This window comes from Rhinolophus ferrumequinum, chromosome 7 (assembly GCF_004115265.2).
Source record: "Rhinolophus ferrumequinum isolate MPI-CBG mRhiFer1 chromosome 7, mRhiFer1_v1.p, whole genome shotgun sequence".
NCBI lineage: Eukaryota > Metazoa > Chordata > Mammalia > Chiroptera > Rhinolophidae > Rhinolophus > Rhinolophus ferrumequinum.
Window position 1 is genome coordinate 62,269,539 of NC_046290.1, and position 20,838 is coordinate 62,290,376.

General features: G+C 36.8%; 1 protein-coding gene across 4 annotated transcripts in view; it reads right to left on the reverse strand.

Annotated features, from left to right (window-relative positions):
* Window positions 1-20,838, reverse strand: part of FAM172A (family with sequence similarity 172 member A) — a 396,509-nt gene that overhangs the window by 336,766 nt on the left and 38,905 nt on the right. For all 4 annotated transcript variants that reach the window (XM_033110791.1, XM_033110793.1, XM_033110790.1 and 1 more), the window contains 2 exons: window positions 19,551-19,652; window positions 15,052-15,152 (listed from right to left, as the gene is read on the reverse strand). In XM_033110791.1, the coding sequence (XP_032966682.1) occupies window positions 15,052-15,152; window positions 19,551-19,620 (171 nt within the window). In that variant the 5' untranslated portion in view covers window positions 19,621-19,652. The remainder of the gene's footprint in view (window positions 1-15,051; window positions 15,153-19,550; window positions 19,653-20,838) is intronic.

Genomic DNA, 20,838 nt, shown 5'->3' on the forward strand with positions numbered 1-20,838 from the left:
TTGAACTGTGGGTGCTGGAATCAGGGATAATCTCAAAGCAAGAAACTATAATTACAGCTTTAAACCTTTATGCCAGAATATTGAAGGGCCTGGTGGGATGGATTATGCCTTGCACCCATCTGGAAAAACTGAGGTTGACAGTGACTGCAGCGACATTGCCTGGTGTCCAAAATAGCCCCTACTTGTGTATCTTTGCCACCTCCCCCTGTATGAATGGGACTGTACTGAAGAGGAAGCACTTTAGCGAGACTCAGAGGTCCGCTGGCAAACCCGGCCAGCACCGTGGACGAACCTGACCTTCCTCCAAAGGTGGATTGGCCTGGGTTAAAATCAGTAACGAACAGGAAGAAGAAATAGTAGTTTGAGGTAGATGAATGAATATACATAAATGAATATGCAAGGAGAGAAATCTAACACTTCTGCCTTGAGATAAGTTCAGACCAAGAAAATAATATTGTGTCTTAAAAAAATTATACCAGATGCGCAAAGAGGTGAAGCTATTTGTTTATCACGACTGTCTCTGCTTTGGAACCTGACAGCCTCCACCTGAGTAGCATCAAATTGGAGACATTTTGGGCATTTACTGTGATGATGAATAGTACCAAGTGATGAATGAATGGAACTCTAGTAATATATCAGTATGCTTCATTCTTATTTTTCAGGTTAAATCTACTACAAAGGACATCATTTGGGAAGGAATTTAGAGGAATTGCTCCCTGCTGGGCCATTAAATTATGCAACACACAACTCCTAGCAGACTGATCCCTGTTTAACTGTAAACCTTAATGACTGAAAGCTTAGAAAGGTTCCTGAATATAATGGACATCTACGGCTGCTACATGCTCGTCACGCCATAGTATCCTATGTACAAATACATGTCACCCTTGTTTCTGTGAGTGGCAAGCTATTAAACAGGATAAAAACGGGGTTTCTGATGGGAGAAAAGCAGTTGGAGTCACATGGTGGGCTTGACTCCCACAGGGACTGAATGTACCCTGAGCCTGAGGAAGGCTATGTAAGATCTTACGGCTTACTCAGACTAAATTACATCTAGGTGTCATCACTATCTGTGATGGTTAATTTCATACGTCAACTTGCCTGGGCCGTAGTGCTCAGATGTTTCCAAACATTATTCTGGCTGTACCTGAGGGTGTTTTTGAATGAGATTAACATTTAAATCAGTGGACTGTGAGTAAAGCAGATTGCTCTCCACACTGTGGGTGGGCCTCATCCAATCAGTTAAAGGTCTTAATAGAACAAAGGTTGATCTCCTCCAAGCAAGAGAGAATTCTGCCTGCAGACTGTTTTTGGACTCAAATTGCATCATCAACTCTTCCTTAGTTCTCCAGCGTGCCAGTCTCCTCTTCAGATATTGGACTTACTCAGCCTCCACTATCACATGAGCCAATTGCTTAAAAAAAAAAAAAAAACTCTCTAACTCTCTCTCTCTCTCTCTCTCTCTCTATATATATATATATATATACACACACACACACACACACACACACACACATACATACATACATACACACACACATATATAACCTATTGGTTGTTTCTCTGGAGAACCCTGATGGATATACTATCCATTTAGCCACCAAGACATCTAGTAAAGGGAAAGATATATTAAACACTAAGAGAAATAAAATATTATACATGTTATAATAGAATTATTCTAAAAGCACATATGAGACACAAAGGAGAGACAGATCCATTTTATCCTATGTGGATGAGAGAAAGCTTTCTTAGAGGTCGATCTAGACTTGAAAGAGGCATAAATATTCTGCAGCATCCCTAGCATGAAATGGTCCGTGCATGATGAGAGGCCCAGAGAAATAATACGGCTTGGCACATTAGAAAACTGCAAGCAAGTTTGTATAGTTCAAGCACCAGGTGAGTAGGCATTGGGCAAGAGAGGAAGCAAGTGATAAAGTCAGAAAAATATAAAAGGTCCAACTCATGAAAGATCTGGTATGACAAGGCAAGTAGTCTAAATTTCATTTTGTAGGGAAACATTGTGGGGACAGAGCCCCAAAAAGCAGTTTCCAGGCTCTCAGCCTCACATAGAAAGGTGCTGGCTCAGGTAGTAAATGGCCATCGACTGTGATCAGATGGCCATCAGCTGTGGCTAGTTGGCCGTCAGCTGTAACCATTGAGCCATTGGCCACTAATATAACTGCCGTGGCTAGGCTAGCAGAAAAAGAAGGGGGGAGCTAGCAAGAAGATGATGGCTGAGTCTGCAAGCGGCGCAGTGAGGGTTGAGAATTGTGTGGCTCCTGGTTCCTGTGTCTCCAACCCAGCCGCCAGAGAGAATATAGTGGTGTGACTCCCCTACCTATGGTTCCGTGGGCGTTCCTTTTTGGCCTCACCATGTCCTGCGTTCTTATGTGGGGAGTGGGACCAGAGACCCCGCATGACACCCTGCATGACACATGGCGCAGCGAGCAGGGTATGGTGTCGGCCAAAGCTCCCCGAAGGGCAGTGGAGCAGTTTGTGCCTATGAACACTCAGTTGCAGGAAGACCGGGAGGAGCAGCTGCCTGAGAGCTGGACCCCCGTGGAGGGGTGGGAAGCCGTGGACGGTCCCCCAACCAGCAGAGGCCGGAGAAAGCAAAGGTCCTTGTTGCCCTGTGGGCTGGGAAGTGCTTCCTGACGCAGCCCGGATGCAGGACTTGTAGTCCCAGGAGGAAACACTTGCTGAGTCCTCCGTGGGAGCTGAGGGTGAGGTCAAGGTCATCCCTCACCCCCAGGACAGCCCTGGCAAATGACTATGGACTATGGGGAATTGCCTTCCATCCCTAATTTAATTGACCACTTGACTGTTTGGGAACATACCACCATGTAATGGAACTGGCGGATATTTGCTTTTGTGTCTTGACCGGCTGCCATCGAGAATATGTAAGCACCTTGACTGTGAGCCGCTGTTGTTCCAGCACGGTACCCTGAGAGGCCCAGAGAGAGTGGCAGTGCCCTGAGAGCCCTGGCTGAGTCCAGGAAGTCTGGCTGTGCCCAGAGAGAGTGGCAGTGCCCTGAGAGGCCCTCGCTGTGTCTGGGGAGACTAGTTGTACCCTAAGAAGTCCAGGAAGTCTGGCTGTGCCCAGAAGTACGGGTGGTGCCCTGAGAAACCCTGGCTGTGCCCGGGGAGACTAGTGGTACCCTAAGAAGTCCAGGAAGTCTGGCTGTGCCCAGAAGTACGGGTGGTGCCCTGAGAAACCCTGGCTGTGCCCGGGGAGACTAGTGGTACCCTAAGAAGTCCAGGAAGTCTGGCTGTGCCCAGAAGTACGGGTGGTGCCCTGAGAAACCCTGGCTGTGTCTGGGGAGACTAGTGGTACCCTAAGAAGTCCAGGAAGTCTGGCTGTGCCCAGAAGTACGGGTGGTGCCCTGAGAAACCCTGGCTGTGCCCGGGGAGACTAGTGGTACCCTAAGAAGTCCAGAAAGTCTGGCTGTGCCCAGAAGTACTGGTAGTGCCCTGAGAAACCCTGGCTGTGACCAGAGAGCTTGGCTGTGTCCAGGAAATAGCATTCACCTCCAGGCTCCTCGCACAGGGCCCCTCGCAGAAGACGCTTGTCGCGTAGATTGTGAGGCGAGACCCTGTAGTGGTGGAGTGTGAGGACAGAGCCCCAAAAAGCAGTTCCCAGGCTCTCAGCCTCACATAGAAAGGTGCTGGCTCAGGTAGTAAATGGCCATCGACTGTGATCAAATGGCCATCAGCTGTGGCTAGTTGGCCGTCAGCTGTAACCAGTGAGCCATTGGCCACTAATATAACTGCCGTGGCTACGTTAGCAGAAAATGGGGGGAGCTAGCAAGAAGATGGTGGCTGAGTCTGCAAGCGGCACAGTGAGGGTTGAGAATTGTGTTGCTCCTGGTTCCTGTGTCTCCAACCCAGCCGCCAGTGAGAGTATAGTGGTATGACTCCCCTACCTATGGCTCCGTGGGTGTTCCTTTTTGGCCTCACCATGTCCTGCATTCTTATGTGGGGAGTGGGAGCTGAGACCCCGCAGGCCTTCCCGCACGACACTTGGCGTAGTCAGCAGGATCCCCCGCAGGCCACCCCGCATGACAAACACACAAAGGGAAAAACAGGCAGACTTGACCACCATTTCAGCTTTAAAAGATACCTCTGACAGCATTGCTGAACAGATTCAGAGACCTGGAAATGGTGGGAGGGGAGCAGGCATGGATGGAACACATCAGAGGTAATATCTTAGTCTAATCAGGCTGACATAACAAAGTACCACTGATTTGGTGGCTTAAACAACAAATTTATTTCTCACAGTTCTGGAGGCTGGGAAGTACCAGTGCAAGATGCTGGTTGATAAGGTTCCTGTGAGGCTCTGTTTCTGGATTGCAGACAGCTACCTTCTTTCTATGTCCTCACATGGCTCACCTGGCCTTGAGAGAGAAGGAGGGAGGGAGGGAGGGAGAGAGGGAAAGAGGGAGACGGAGGGAGGGAAAGAGGGAGGGAGGGAGAGAAATAGCTCTCTTCCTCGTCTTATAAAGCTACCAATCCTATCAGATTAGGATCCCACTCTTATGACCTCATTTAACCTTAATTACTTTCCAAAAGCCTTACCTTCAAATACAATCACATTAGGAGTTAGGGCTTCAATACATGCCTTCTGACAGGTGGACACAATTCTGTCCGTAGCTGAATTGCAGTCACCTACTTAAGAGATGATATAGACCAGACTTAAGCTAAAACAACAGCAATGGAGATGAAAAAAGATGTGATGCTAAGAAGATAAAATAACCAGATCTGGTCACAAGCTAAATATGAAGAGGGAAAGGACTGTGAAGTTTCTGACTTACATAACTGGAGAGGTAGTACAGGTATCTCCTGCTTTTTGGAAGTTTGAGTTATGCCACTTTGCTTTTACGGAATACCTGCATTAGTACCTGTTTTCACTAAACAGAAAGAAATCCGAAGAGGATTTTCCTTTTTACGAATGCTAATTATTTCTTCACTTTATGCCATTTTGGCTCATGGAGGGTTACATAGGAACGTTCTACTTTCAGAGAGCAGGGCAATCGGGTACCATCCATTTAATCTGGGAAAGCAGGTTATTGGCCCAGCCGAACCACAGGGGCTTCAGAGCTGGGAAATGTAGGTCCACTAAAGAGTGGAAGTGTGAAGTCACATTGAAATCAGAGGGATTACTGAATATCTATTTACTGAAGACTCCATTGTCACTAACAGGTCTGAGGTTTGATTTTGCCCCAGTTACAAATTAATCAGTTAGCCTGTTACTGTTTTGTGGTGTGCTGATAGCCGACACAAAACTTCTGGGTCAGAGACAAAGGACTTTTATTAGTCACAGCACAGCATCAGCATGTTTGCAGTGGTTCCCTGGACCCCAAGTCCCTGCTGGGGGGGAGGGGAGGGGTAGCGTGATAAAAGCCCAGATGGATGCTGTACACACAGTGATTTGGGTCAAAGCTGGGGAATACTGAGTTTGGGGAGCCTACCATGTTACAAGCTATAAGCAAGCATGTTCTTTGTCCCAGAAGGAACGTTATCTCATCCTTCAAGACTGCTTGCTACAAACACAACCCTGAGACATGGCCCAGGTAATAATCAGGCAGTGCCTTGTGTTCTTGGCAGAGCCAATAAGACATATATAGTAGTATGAGAGACTCAAAGAAGACCATCACAACACTCACCCACCTAGTTCACTCCCTCGGTGACTACAAATGCGTTTATGCCTCAGGCAAAATACTAAGCAAGCAATTTTGAAAGCATTGGAACAAACTATTTGGAGACAGCTCAAGTGCTAGAATGGATGTTGTTACCCCAGAGAAAAGTACTCCAAATTCTAGTTTTTCAGTGTCCGAAATAAAATAGTACCTTCCTAGAACATTGAAGAGAAGACTGACAGTGAACAGCCCCACTGACATACAAGCAGCTCCTTCAAGTTTCCTATTATCATTTTCTTCCTTTACCCCAATATTTAATTGTAAAACTTTCCAAACATATAGAAAAGTTAAAAAATAGTACAATAAACACCTTTGTATCTACCACCTTGATTGAACAACTGTTAACAACATTTTGCCATATATGTTTTTTCATTTCTGTGGGGTTTTTTACCCTTTCTTTCTGAAGAAACCTTTAAAAATAACTTGCAGGCATCATGACCTTCTCCCTACTTCACATGCATTATCTAAGAATAAGGACATTTTCCCACATACCCATAACACCATTATCACACCTTAAAAAATGAACAATTCTTCCTCAAGTGCTCCTAAAAAGAGTAGTTTTTTTGTTTTATATTAGCTTTTGAACCAAAAATCCTATCAATGTTCACACATTGAATTTGACTGCTGTCTCGTCGTCTATTTTCACATACAACCGTCTCCCCTACCTTCAACACATAGATCTTTTTAACACTGTTAATGTCATTCACTTTTTGATGAGACCAGATCAGTTGTCTTTTACGTGTCCCACATTCTGGATTGGTTGGCTTGTGTCGTTGTGGTCACTTACTTTTTCCCTTATTCCCTGTATTTTGTCAAAACTGGAAGCTACATCTAAAAGTCTGAATACAGTCAGATTTTCAACATACATAACAGGAATATACACAGTTAATGCTGTGCCCTGCAAATTACATCGTATCAGAAGACATGTGGTGGCAGGCTGTTCTACCAGTGATACTAACTTTGTTTACTTAGGTGTAAGTGCTGACAGCTACCTCTCTTATTTTGAGGTACATATTTTTCCCTTAACAATTGGAAGAACTCTGTGAACTGACACTTTGGTACTATGCAAATATACTTACAAATATTCTCACATCCTTTCACCTAATGAAATTAGCTCCCATTGATAATCCTCATCTAAACCAATTATTTCATGGAGGAACTGTTTATTAGTTTTCTATTACTACTGTACCTAATTACCATAAACTTAGCAGCTTTAAACAACACAATTTAACATCTCACAATTTCGGGGTCAATAATTTGAGTTGGTTCTACTGCTTTCTCTGTTCTAGGTTTCACAAGGCCAAAATCAAGATGTCAGAAGACTGGGCTCTGGAAAGAGTCCACTTCCAGGCTCACTCAGGTTGTTGGAAAAATCCACTTCATTGAGGTGTAGGACTGAGATCCCATTTCTTTGCGGGCTGTTAGTTGGGGTACACATTTAGCTCCCACAGGCCTCTCTCTGGTTCTTGCACGTGGACCCTGTATCTCAGAGCCAGAAATGGTGTGCTGAATCCTTCTCATGCTTGGAATGTCTGGCTTCCCTTCTGCTACACCATCTTCCTTACTCTTCTGGGGAATCTGTGACTGACTCTTCAGCCTTTCTCTTTTGCTTTTAATGGCTATATGATTGCACTAGAAAATCCATGATAATCTCCCTATCTTAAGGTCAGCTGACTAGTAACCTTAATCACATCTGCACAGTACCTTCACAGTTGCACTTAATGTTTGATTGAATAGCCAGGGAATGGGAATCTTGGGGAAACAACTTTAGACTTATGCCTACTAGAGGTGGCAAAATGGTGATATTTAAATTCTATCATATTTTTAATTTTACTAGCCAGTTTTCTTTAGTAAAGAAGAGCATTCCTTCCTCATGTGCAAATTAATTATAGTTCCTCACAAAAAGGCTACCTACTTAACTCTTTCCCTTTTGACTACCATCAGGTATTTTTCATCTGATGATGGCAAATTATATTTTAAAAAATATTATGGAACCATGTCTTTTTATTAAATGTTTTATAATTACTAACACTCTTACTGTTTTTATCCTCAAATTGTCCCAATTTTGGCCAAAGGAAGCCTTTTCAAGTTGGTTCTTTTGTCCTTTTCATGTACTTCCATTAGACTGTTGGCTTTCCAGCAAAACATTATGTCCTAGGATCATCTTGTATTTTCTCAGTCCTAGATCTGGAATAATAAGCCTTTTCTCCAAGGAGCCCTGACTCCTTTTCTTAGGCAATGCATTTAGGAACCAAGATCTCACCACTATGTGTACTCATTGCTACCAGAGAATCATTTCCAGGCCTTTCCATTTGGTAGAACTAGGAAATATATACTTAAAACACAATGAGTTTGTAGTGATATTCCAAAATTAATTATTTCACTCTATACAGATTTTCCTACCTGCTTTGATGCTATATTTTGTATATCTTTTCTCTAATCCTGAAAATTATAGTTCACAATATTTACTCTTTTGTTTTAATATACCACATTCATAGAATAGTATCAAAATTATACCAATATCACTGTTTACAATAAAACCACTGAGTTAATTTTAACATTTCATTGGCCATTCTTCTTATGCTTAGGATAAACCCAGCAAAGGAATTACAAAATACTATATTCAAAGGACATCTGAAAGAATTATTTTTTCTATTTGGTTATGTTGCCAACTAGATATACACTTAGGACCAACAGCTTCCACTTCTTTTCAATTTATGTATGCATTTTCCCTCCTAACATATTAAAATATGTATACAGTTTAGAAATCAAAGCTATACAAAAAAGTATTAGAGATTTCTCAGTGCTATCCCCTCATCTTATTCCTCTACATTTCCAAAGATAAACATTAATAATTTTGAGTTTATCTTTCTATATTTTTTGCACAAAAATAAACAAACAATAGATAATATTTCTTTCTCCTCCATTCTCACACAAAAGGGAAAAATGCACCTGTAATTTTGTAAGTATTGGCAATTTCTTCTCCAAAGGGATTATATTATCTTACATTCCCACCAGCAGCATATAAAAGGTCCTTTCTCTCTCTAGCTTCATCTACTGAATGTGCTGTCAAGCTTATAGATTTTTGTCAACCTGACAGGTGAGAAATGTTATTTCAGTACAGTCTTCATTAACATGTCTCTTATTATTAGTGAGCTTTAAACATCTTTTCACACATTTAAAGGCTATTTGCATTTTTTTCCCTGAACTGCTTGTTCATGCCTAGTGTTCACTGGTGGGTTTTTCTTGTGGTTGTTTTTTTATTGTACCTTTTCCTTTTCAAGTTTTAGAAGAACTAGTAGTCTTTGGCTGCTTCCTTCGTAGCTGATATGACAAAATATTTCCAGCTCATGAATTTGTTTCTTGCCCTAGACTGGAACATATTTCTCTGAAGAACTCAGGTTGCTTTAATGAGAAGTAGTATTACAAAATCACAATCATTGATACTGGGTTGTTATTTCAAAACTATAATCAGTGTTACTGGGTTGATAGGTGTTATTTCATTTTGTGTGTTTACATCTCTGATCCATTTGGAGTTCATTCTGATGTACATTGTGAGACCTAGTCAAATTTTACATTCTTAAGTATTATTATCTAGCTATTACTTAAAGCGCCTTTACCTCCAATTATTTATGATTGCACCATAACATAAACTATATTTCCATGTGTATTTGAACTTTTAATGTATTGCTGGACTTTGTATTCTGTTCAATTGGTCTGTGTGTCTGTTCATATGTCAATGCTTAATATCACATTGATTTTAAGAGGCTTACAGTTTTTCTCAGTTGGGTTTGCTCATTATTTCATTGACTATTTCAATTCCAAGATGTCTAATTACCAATACCATCCTGGATATGGAATCCCACTCGTAGGAATAGATGCTAGAGAAAGACGAAAATCAAGAAAATTGCTAACCAACTCTGGGCCAATGGTCATTTCTTTGTCTACCATAGAAAGATAAATTTAATGTCAGTAATAACAAATAGGCAAGGAGATAGGGGAGAGAAAAAGGAGAAATTAAACCTTCATAATAATAATAATAAAGGTAAATTAGAAATTTTAAACAGTACAGTGCTATTTTCATTCCATGTTCCTAAAATTTGCTTGGCATATTAAAGAATATAAAATATCACATTTATACATCTTACTTATTCCTCACAATGGCACAGATAATTTTATCCACATTTTACAGTAAGTCTCAGAACTCTCTTTCTAAAGTTACATTGATAGTGATTGAGCCAGAACCAGGACCCAGAGCTCCTGATGGCCAGCCTTTTGTTTCTGTCACAATATCAGATGTGTAAATCTCACATTATATAAAGATATTAATTATATACACATAATCACATTATTTTCAAATATTTGAATATTAATGACAATTTATCTTAGTGTTCCTTACTTTAAGTTGCTCCTATTTCATATACCTGAATATAGCCACCGAAAAAAACCTTTAAGACACCACTGGCCCCAATGGCCTATATTCTTTAATAAATTCCATCTTTTAAAATATAACATTTTCAGTAATTTTTCTACTATTTTACAAGGCATATTACTAATTCAGGTACAGGAAAAAAATTATGCCCTTAGTTCTTTTTATAAGTGTGATTTGATTCAGGAGGAAAAAGCCAAGTTTATAGGACTACCTAATCACTGCTATTCTCTTATTAAGCACATTGACAATTTATTAATTTTTAAAGAGGTAATTAAGATAAATATCAAAAGAAATGCAAAGACCCAAATTAGGCAAGAAAATCAAATCTCTCTTTCATTAGAATTTCTGCTGGTTTATAAGTTCTCCATTTAATAGTAATTCAGTATTGACATGAAAGAGTTGACAAAATTTTACAAGTTATTAGGTTTACAAGTTATTAGGTGCAAAAGTAATTACAGTTTAAAAGGTTAAAAACTGCAATTACTTTTGCACCAACCTAATACACATTGAATTTTTACCATTCCATTACTACTTAACATGATTATCTTTCTAGTGTTTCTGATTGAGTCTACTAAAAGCACTATTCCCTAGCATTCAACTCATATATATATATATATATATATATATATATATATGTTGTATACATGTATATATATATATACATATATGAATATATGTGTGTGTGTGTATATATATATGTTAAAGACTTTTATTTTGAAAATTACCCTTTCACATCATTCTCCCTGTTTAAACTTAGTCTTATTCTTCCAATAAGAAATATACTTCTTTCTCAATTTAGAGAAATTATACAAACTTATTAAAGGCTATGTTTTTATCAAGCTGTATTTAGATAGTAATATATAATATATATATTATATAGATAAATAGTAATATATTATATATTAAATACATTGTATATTGTATATATATTAGTTACATATATATAACTATAGATAGTAATATATACACATTTTACTATCTATAGTTATATATATGTAACTAATATAGTATATATACTACTATCTATAGTAATATATATAACTACATAGTGTGTGTATATATATAAATGAATTATCTATATATTAGCAAAAGCATTTATTTGACTATGAAGATGTAACTTAGTGAAAGAGTATTCTTTTGTGTGGTTATGGTATGCATTCAAAAAAAAACTGACAACTCAGTTTATTTTACTTACACAGTAAGTTTAATTTACATAAAAATGATAGAGCATTTCAGGAGTAAGTCTTAAAAACAATTTCTGCTGAATTGACTGCTATAATAATCTCCTTAAGAGAGAAATAAACATAAACTAAAACAGCAGTTGTGAAATATATATAGTAGCTCTCAGCTGAAGACAAAACTCGATATTTGGTAGAAAAACAGTATAAAATCAGAAAGGGTTTTGTTTTAGATTGCCGGCTAAAGTCAAAATCTGTTTCCTTAAAACTTCAAATTAGAAAATTTTCATTAACATATCATTTCCCTTTCTTCCAAACTTCAGTCTTAAGCATATCAAAAGCTGTTTATTCAGGCAGGCTCCCAGGCAATAAACTCGAATTTGCACTATCTTCTGAATTCTGCCCTATCAAGGAGAAGGCGGTTTCCAGTGCTTCTATGTCCAGAATGTTGGAGACATGCTTTCTACAGGTTCTTGCTTAATGGAACTAGAGGTCTTATTGGTAATATGAAGTACTAAATTATTTGCAAGAGTTAAATACAAAGGTTTGTTTTCTAGAAACTGTGCAGAGTTATATAAAAACTTACATTTCTCAGTTATAGTGACGAGTCGGAGTTTGATTATGAAGGTTAAAAATTTTCCAACAGAATATGGCACAAATATAGTCTATTTCTTATCAAGTAATTTTCATCAGCAAAGCTTTAATAGTCCAAAGCTTATAGAACTTAGAAAGAAGTTAGAATAAAATAATGAAAAATTACTTAGCTTTACAAATAAGAAAAATTTCATTAACATGTCATTTCCCTTTCTTTCAATAAAAAAACACACATCTTTATGTTTAAATTCCTAACATTAAGAAATTCCCTAAAATGCACAGATCCAGAATTTACACTAGCTGATGTATTTGTATCATACTCATTTATTATTTATTCAACAAATACCATGAGGACACAAAGTTTCCCCATATTTCTTAAAAAAGATTGTAATACAGAGTGAAGTACCTTCAGAAAAATAAAGCAAACTCATGCCTTTAGTGTACTTTCTAACATCACCTTCTTTTTTAAATTATATTCTCATTTATTTTTTATTTAATTTTTAATCTTGCTAAATGGCATTCATCTTTAAATCGCCTGAGACCATTTTTGGAAGACAACAAGATAGGAAGAAGAAGATAATGGGAATAAAAGAAACTGAGACTAGAGAAAGATTGTTAAGAAAGGACACGAAGGAGGTCTTTCTAAAGGAGGGATGACATATGAGCCAAAACCTGAAGGCAGGTGGAGGTAGGAGTATCGTGAACAAGGAAGGAAAAAATATTTCAAAGAGAGAAAAAAGTGTGAAGGAAGGATAATAATTTGGTTACATTTAACTTTAAACTTGAAGACAAAGCTCAGAAATAGAAAACAAGGATTATGGATGAAACAACAGGTCCACATTTGTATTAAATCTCACTATAATGAACCTTAACAAATTCGCCATAGTGAAAACATGTCATTATTTGTATGTAACTAGAACTCATACAGTTCATTCCTAAAATGTCAGAAATGAAATTCAATCAATAACCAATATTCAACAGTGAAATTAGCAATGAAAACAAGTATTTCAGACTTTCTTCACCGACCCTTGGGTCGTTTGTTGTGCTGAGTTTTAAGGTGTGTGTCCTATTGATCAATATGTTAGAGAAATAAAAGGAATTGGTACTTGAAGCTCACGGGTCCATTGACCTAAATTTGAAAAACATTGCATCAAAAATTAAATCATGTGATTTTGCGTGATCACTTGGGGCCAATGTGCTCATGAACACAAATGCAATGTAAGCACAGGAGGGAGGGACCTAGATAATGCAGAACATTCTATTTATCTATCTATCTAAAATCATTAAAATGAAACTCAAACATTTTGTTTATCGTGGAATAAGATCCACCAAAACTAAATCTGTGACCCTCCTTATATCCAAAACCTAGGTAGGAGATTCTAAGAGAATTCACTTACACACAGGATTATCTAATAAAGACACACTAGCTGGACTGTGATAGAGTTTGACAGTGAAAAAGATGCAGATGCCAAAACGAACCAGGAATGTTTGGAGAACAGTACCTGTCTAAGCGAAAAAGTGCACACGGCTTATGGCAAAGAGTAAAATGTAAGTCCTACTAAAACAAGACAAAACAAAACAAACAAACAAACAAAAAAAAAAAACAACCCCAGTCTCCGTAAGGCCATACAATATGGATATTTTACAATCAAAATATTACTAGTTTGTAGAATATAATTATTGAGTTTAAGTGGAAATGGGCAAACTTGTTTCTGTGTTAAGCAGAAAATAATGAGGGCATTAAATATACTTAAATTCTAAATGCTGCAGAACAACGTAAAGAACTATGAAGGGCCTAAGATTTTATCCTGCTTGTAAGCTAACAAGTTAGCCTGTAACAGTTTCGTGGATGCTACCAGAAGACACTAACCTCTTGAGTCAGAGACAAAGAACTTTATTACAAAGAACTTTATTATTTATCAGGGTAGAGAGGGCAGTATGAACTTCATGTTTTCTTCTGCTCTTCTGGCCCCTCAAATCCCAAAAGGTCAATGTGGACAGCCCAAGGGTAGAGGCTGAGCTGAGTGGGACTGGATCACAGCTGAGGCCTCCCACTTATGAAGCCCAATCTTATAAGGGGTTTGGTGGCTGGCAAACCTCCCTACTCTTTGCTACCAGTATGGGAAGGGAAGAGTGTTATTTTTAGTACCTTGGACAGCAAACAAATCTGCCCTCTGCAGGGGAAGACAATCGTTGCTTTAGGTGGTTTCCTATACAAATAGATTCGCATAGGAGAGATAGTCCAGAAAAGAAGCTGTCAATGCCTTTACTCAGAGACACGCAAAAATGCAAGAAATTCATGGAGAATTGTCTCCTAGCAAACATAAGCTGTTTTATATATTCTTCATGCTATTGTTTAACCCAGTAATCCATTTGATTATTTTATTAAAAAGTCAAAAATGAATAAATGTCAGCATTTCCTTAGAGAAGTAAAATAGTTGTCTACTTAATCACATTAAACAAATGTGTCCATATGCATTTTACTAAAAATACTTAACATGACACAGAATGAGTAAAAATTCTGGCTTTAACAAAACATTCACCTGAATGACAAATGACATTTTCAAAAGTTCCTACCAGCAGTATCACGTGAGGTACCTAACAGTTACAAGGCCTAATTCTTCGTCAAGTCAAAGGTAAGTAGGTTAAACCTACTTTTTATTTGTTAGCCAAATAAATCTTTTTATTTGTTATTTGTTATTTGTTTTATGTATTTGAAGTATACAAAGTGATGATTTGATATATCTATCACTGTAAAATGATTATCAAGATCAAGATAATTAAAATATCCATCTCCTCACATAGTTAACTCTTTTTTTTAGATAAGCACTTAAAAGAACACTTATTCTTCCTGGCACAACAGAGGATTCAACCTCTTAAAACATTAGAAAAATAAAATTAAATTTGGCATGAATTTGTTTTCTAATGTAATGACTCACTACGAAATATTAAGATCATAAGAAGACTATGTTTGCATAAAAGTATAAACTTTTGAACTGAAATATGTTTCGAATATGACCATTAAAAAAAAGAAAGAAACTTCTTTAAATTCACTTTTTGTGGAAAGAGTGCATGAACTGCTTCAACTTTTAAACTTTTATTCAGACTATTTCAAATCGGAAAAACAAGGTTGAATCTGTATATATGACCATACCTCTCCTAGAGCTTCATATCTTTTCTGGTTCCATCTGTGCAAGTCTTCCCGGTAGTTGAAAACAAACGGTTCCCCAGTTTTTATGTGTCTTAACTGTCCCTCTAGAAGATAAACAAACAATATTGCTATGATTAAGAGCACACTTATAATAATATAGAAAGTACAACTAATAATGTCTGATAAAAATTTTGAAAGAACTTTCCCAGAACAGTTCCATTTATTATTAGATATTTTTCTTCAACTATCAATATAATGCAAACATATAAATACTATAAAAAAATGGGCCCAAGTACTCAAATGCTATGCTTTTTGATCATCTATTTCTAATCTAAAGTAAATGAACAATATTTGAGGGACTACAATACATAAGGATGTTTGCTAGCTACAGCCGTAAACTCGGTCCTAGCTCTGAAGCTTAGAGGTTACCTATCAGTAAGGAGGTAAAATCATAAGTATTAAAAAGTTAAGCAACTTTTCAAGAAGTTAAATGAGGATGAATGTAGTCAACAATCTAAAAACTTGCACAGGCAATTCATGTAGACAATAAAGTCTAAAATGAGTTTGGAAAAATGAAGGACCCCCTACAGGCTAAAACAGATTCAGAAGGTTTCAGTGCAATTTCTCAGTTAGGCCTTGAAATACAGGTAGAATTTCAAAGAGAAAACGGAGAGAGGCAGAGAGCCAACACAGGTTTGGACTCTCAAATCAGACTCAATTAAAAGATTTTACTGCATAAATTATATAAATGTCTAATCGCTATGCTGTATACCTGAAGCTAATATAAAATAATATTGAATGTCAACTGTAATTTAAAAAAATAATTGATTAAAAAAAGAGATTTTACTGAAAATAAATAGCTTTACTAATACTTTCAAGGGTACAAGCAATCAAGAGACACAGACAAAACAGGGAGAGGTCTGGGACAGCCTCGGGAGTCTTCCCAGGTCCTTTCCTCTCACTGGATAACACTCTCTGGTCCAGTGTAGGTGAGGTCTCTAAGTGAAGCATACAGTTTACGCCACACATTGGTGAGCATTTTGGTTACATAACCATTCCTATTTGATGTGCCAGACAGCGGTGTTGCTTATGTAAATATTCTTCAGAAAAACATGCCTCATATATCCACAGAGTATAGGTTTGTTTACCATAAGCAAAGCCAAACCAGTCACCCAGTTCAAAGTAGTCTGTGGATGAGGACTCTCATAGCCAACATTAGTCTGTATTCGCTAAAAGATTAAATTATTAGCGTGCTTACAAGGAGAAAAGACCAGGCCACCTGTCTTCTTTATTTCCCCAGAGTATTCCTCTGGCAATCAGGAGATAAACAGACCAGAGCTGAATTGCTTACACTGCCCACCCCCTAATCCCTCCCAGCTATATAAACAAAATTCTGAAAAATAGTCAGTAAATTCAAATAATCCAGTTTAACAGAAACAAAAGAGTAGTGAGCCAAAGAGTACAACGTAACACTGGAGGACATATTGGGATCAAACAGTGGAAGGCCCAGACTACTGAGCTGGGACTTTATCCTAAGAGTAGGGAGGCACAAAAAGGGTTTCGGGACAGAAGGGGAACATGATCAAGCGGAACAGAATTACGCAGTACGTGGTTTTTACCCAACGCGGGCATACAGGAATGGAGGAAGACTTGAAAGGAAAGTGATGGCACTGAAACTGAACCCAGGAAATACGATACTCCAAGTGAAACTAGTTCACTATTTTAATGAAACAATTTCACCACATATAAAATGGATATTTTTAACATATAAAGATTAATCCTTATTCATAAAGTTCTTTTAGTACTCTCAACAAGAGATACAGTACTGGATCACTGTAACACTTTTTATATCAGATGATGTCATATAAATTTCAAGTATCATTGTTTTTCTCTAGGAAAGAGAAATTCCCATTTAAGTAGATTGAGGGCATCGGCAAACGTAACACTTAGGAATTTGACTAAAGTGACCTTATTACATATGGTAATGTGTAATAGTGCCACAGCTGAAATGTGAAATAGGTTTTCTGTGAAACTGCTGTATGAAAGAATTGACTTATCTAGATTGTAAGAAAATTTAACAGACCACTTCCATCTACATCTCAGAGACATGTTTCTTAAAAAAATTATTTATTTCAGGTATAATAATTACATAAAGTGATAAAGATTCAGAGGAAAAAATGGGCCCCGTAAAAACAGCCAACTATTAGCATTAGTGTTGAAAGTGAAAAGGTGAAGAGGCAAATAAAGTGAGTGTTTTTATCCAGAAAAGATACCTGGATCACTTATGTTATAGTTGTATTTGCAAATCCAGCATTTCTCAAAGGTTTGGAAAATCTCTCCAGCAACTGTCAAAGGTCTGATTTAGGACACTGTAGCTTAGAGTCCCCTAAAATCAGTCGTTAAGTTTCATGTGTATACCCAGGTGCACGCTGTGCTGGAAAGTGTATACATATATTTTATCAGATTCCAGGTGGAATCTAGGACCCAAAATAGGCTATCCCTGGCCTAAACAAATTAATAAATTACAATTATTTAGGATACTTTCTAGCATGTAGTAAGAGTTTAATAAATATCAGATGTTGTGGAAGACAAGATTCAAATTCTGATGGTCTACTGACAAGCCCATATATTTTTTGGTGATACAAAAGTGTGTTTCCTCATAACATGGCACCAGAACATAGGGAATATATGTGAGGGGAAAAGTGGAAAATAACCTTCACCTTCTTCATCTTCCAAAGCAAGGACATTTGAGCTGGGCCTTATACAATTACAACAACTAGAGAATAGCTAAATAAGCACCTTAAGCACAATGAGTATTTAAACAGGCACAGTGATTTGAAAGAACAAGGTATCAGTTGGATGCATGTAAAAAGAAGCTCATCCCTTTGCTTAGAGTGAACTTTGTATCTGATTTTTTCTCTTCCCCAACTGAGAACTTTAAAATCCTTTAGAAAAATTTAGAAGCTTCTTCAACCAGATAATGAAAGTTTTATTTCAAAGCTTTCATAAGAATTTTTGTTTTTATAAATCTGAAAAGAAGTCCCTGAAGATACTAAGTTAGAGATGCCCTTTTAGGTGTTTAATAGTGAGACCCAGATTCCTGTTTTCAAATCCTTACTTCTACAAAAAATATTCACCATTAACTCAAAATACAAAAGTGAACTGTATCATGCTATAAATACGATCATTAAAGGTGATTGTCACCTTGGAATGCAAGCATCTTTGCCTCATTCTGTTAGTATACACTTATGCGAGACAATGTCTAGGATATTTAAAAAATAAATGGTAGGCGTGTGCAAGGGTGCACATGCATCCGAGGTGTTATGTGTATGAAACGGCATGTGCATGTGCAAAGGTGTAGATGTACAAAAGTGCATGAGTGCAAGTTGTGTGCATGCAAAGGTGTACAAATATATGCCAAATTATGTATGTGTGTGTGTGTGAATGTATCTGATAAGAAAGGGAGAGATAAAAGTGTATTACTCCTTTATTTTCTAATCACTTTAAGAAATGTTCAAGGAAGATGCAAGATAGACTTCAATGAAAACTGAGGTCCTATAACCATAAAGCAAACATAGTTCTATGTCTTACCCACACTACCAACACACTTCCCATTCCTCTTCTGAAAGAAGAATCTAGTAATCATTGCAAAGGAGCAGAGGCAATGTTAGTCTCAGTGCTTATTTGATTCTGTTAATTAAACTATAAAAAACTTTTAAAAAATATTACTACTCATACATATTTTGGCGTAAGATATCCTTTATAAAGAGTGAAAATTAACCTCAGAAGAGGGATCAAAGTTTCTAATATCTTCTATTTAAACTCATTTAATATTCTAGTATAACTGATAACGTAAAGGGATATCCACAAACACAGCAATGGCAGATCACCGATTTAGTTGACGCAGCACAACAAATAGAAAGCTACAACTCACATACTACCTAGCATATAATAATATTACCCTTAAAGTACAACAGTGTTATTAATCCAATGAGTCATAATTCTTTGTTCCAGAAACATCCTTGCAATCTATGGTATGTTCTGAATCCTAACTACAAAATTTATTTTATTCAGACCTTAATTAATACATTTTAAAATAAGGGTGTTGCCTGAAGAAAATTGAGTATTGTGCTTTAAAATATCTCAGCGATAATCATTGCCAGTCATTTCATTTTAAATAAGATGTAAAACAGAAGCATATTTCTACGTAATTTAATTGTTAATTCCAATTCCATACCAAGGAGTTGAAGACTCAAGGTTGAAATACATAAACTGAATCTAATTCATGCTCTTGGTTTAAGTGACAAGACAACTATGGAAAATTTTAACTTGGTTCTTCTAATTGAGTGAAGAATTTCATTATGGAATATGGAAGGATAAGACATTATTCTCCCCCCAAAATACATAAAACATTCTAGCTGGCAAATAAAAGTAGCAAATATCTACCCTATGTTTCTATGAGCATTGTTAAATAAATAGTGCACATAGCATACACTACTTACTTTCATTAAACGCATATTCAAATCCTTCCAGGGTATCTGGAAAATCAAAAGGTGGTTCATCTTTTTTCATTAGTTCATCCAAATCTATCCTAGATAATAAATCTAGAAAAAAACATATAAAATATAGTTATGTTAATTTTCAGTTAATACAGATTATATTTTAAATTATGTTAAGTATTCTTTTGTCCTATTAGATTACTTTTTATGTGCTGCCATAACTGATAATGCTATTAAAACTTTAAGTTCTCAGAGTGCTATATCATAATGAACTATAATATCAACATAACGTAAGCACTATCAAAATCATAATTCTCAAAACAATCACAATTCAGATCATACGTACCGCTATAATAAATTAACTTCTCCCCTTCAAAATACACAGCTATTAATTTGTACTTTATTAACCTCGTTACATAGTTTTAAAAGTTTCAGATATTAATATGACTTTTATTTATTTTTTTATTTTTATTAAATCTATTGGGGTGACATCAGTTAGTAAAATTATATAGGTTTCAAATGTACAATTCTATAATTTATCACCTATATACTGCATTGTGTGCTCACCACCCAGCGTCCGTTCTCCTTCCATCACCATATATTTGATCCCCTTTACTCTTTTCTACCATGCCCCACTCCCCTCTTACCCTCTGGTAACTACTAAACTGTTGTCTGTGTCTATGAGTTTTTGTTTGTATAGTTCGTTTGCTGCTTTCAGTTTTATATTCCACATATGAGAGAAATCATATGGTTCTCCATTTTTACTGTCTGACTTACTAAAAGGTCACTGAATTTTTACATATAAATTAAACTGTTTATGGATAAGGAAACTCATAAATCTAAATAGTGGTAATATAGCACATTATTCCATTTTTAGGGGAAAATCAAAATATTAAAATAAAACGTGAACTGGAGAAAATTAGTTAGCACAAAGTAGTTTTTATTCTTTACATTATTTGATTCTATATGCTCAAAAAACTTGTCAACAAGGTTTTTCAACTAAACATTTTATTTTGGAATCATTTTTATTTACATGAAAGTTGAAACATAGTAGTATAGATAGTGCCTGTATACCCTTTACCTACTTTCTCCTATCGTTATTACACTGCATTACTATGGTACATTTATCAAAATGAAGAAACTAATGTTGGTATACCATGTTTCCCCAAAAATAAGACCTAGCAGGACCATCAGCTCTAATGAGTCTTTTGGTGCAAAAATTAATATACGATCCGGTCTTATTTTACTATAAGACCAGGTATTATATTATTATATATTATTGTATCATATC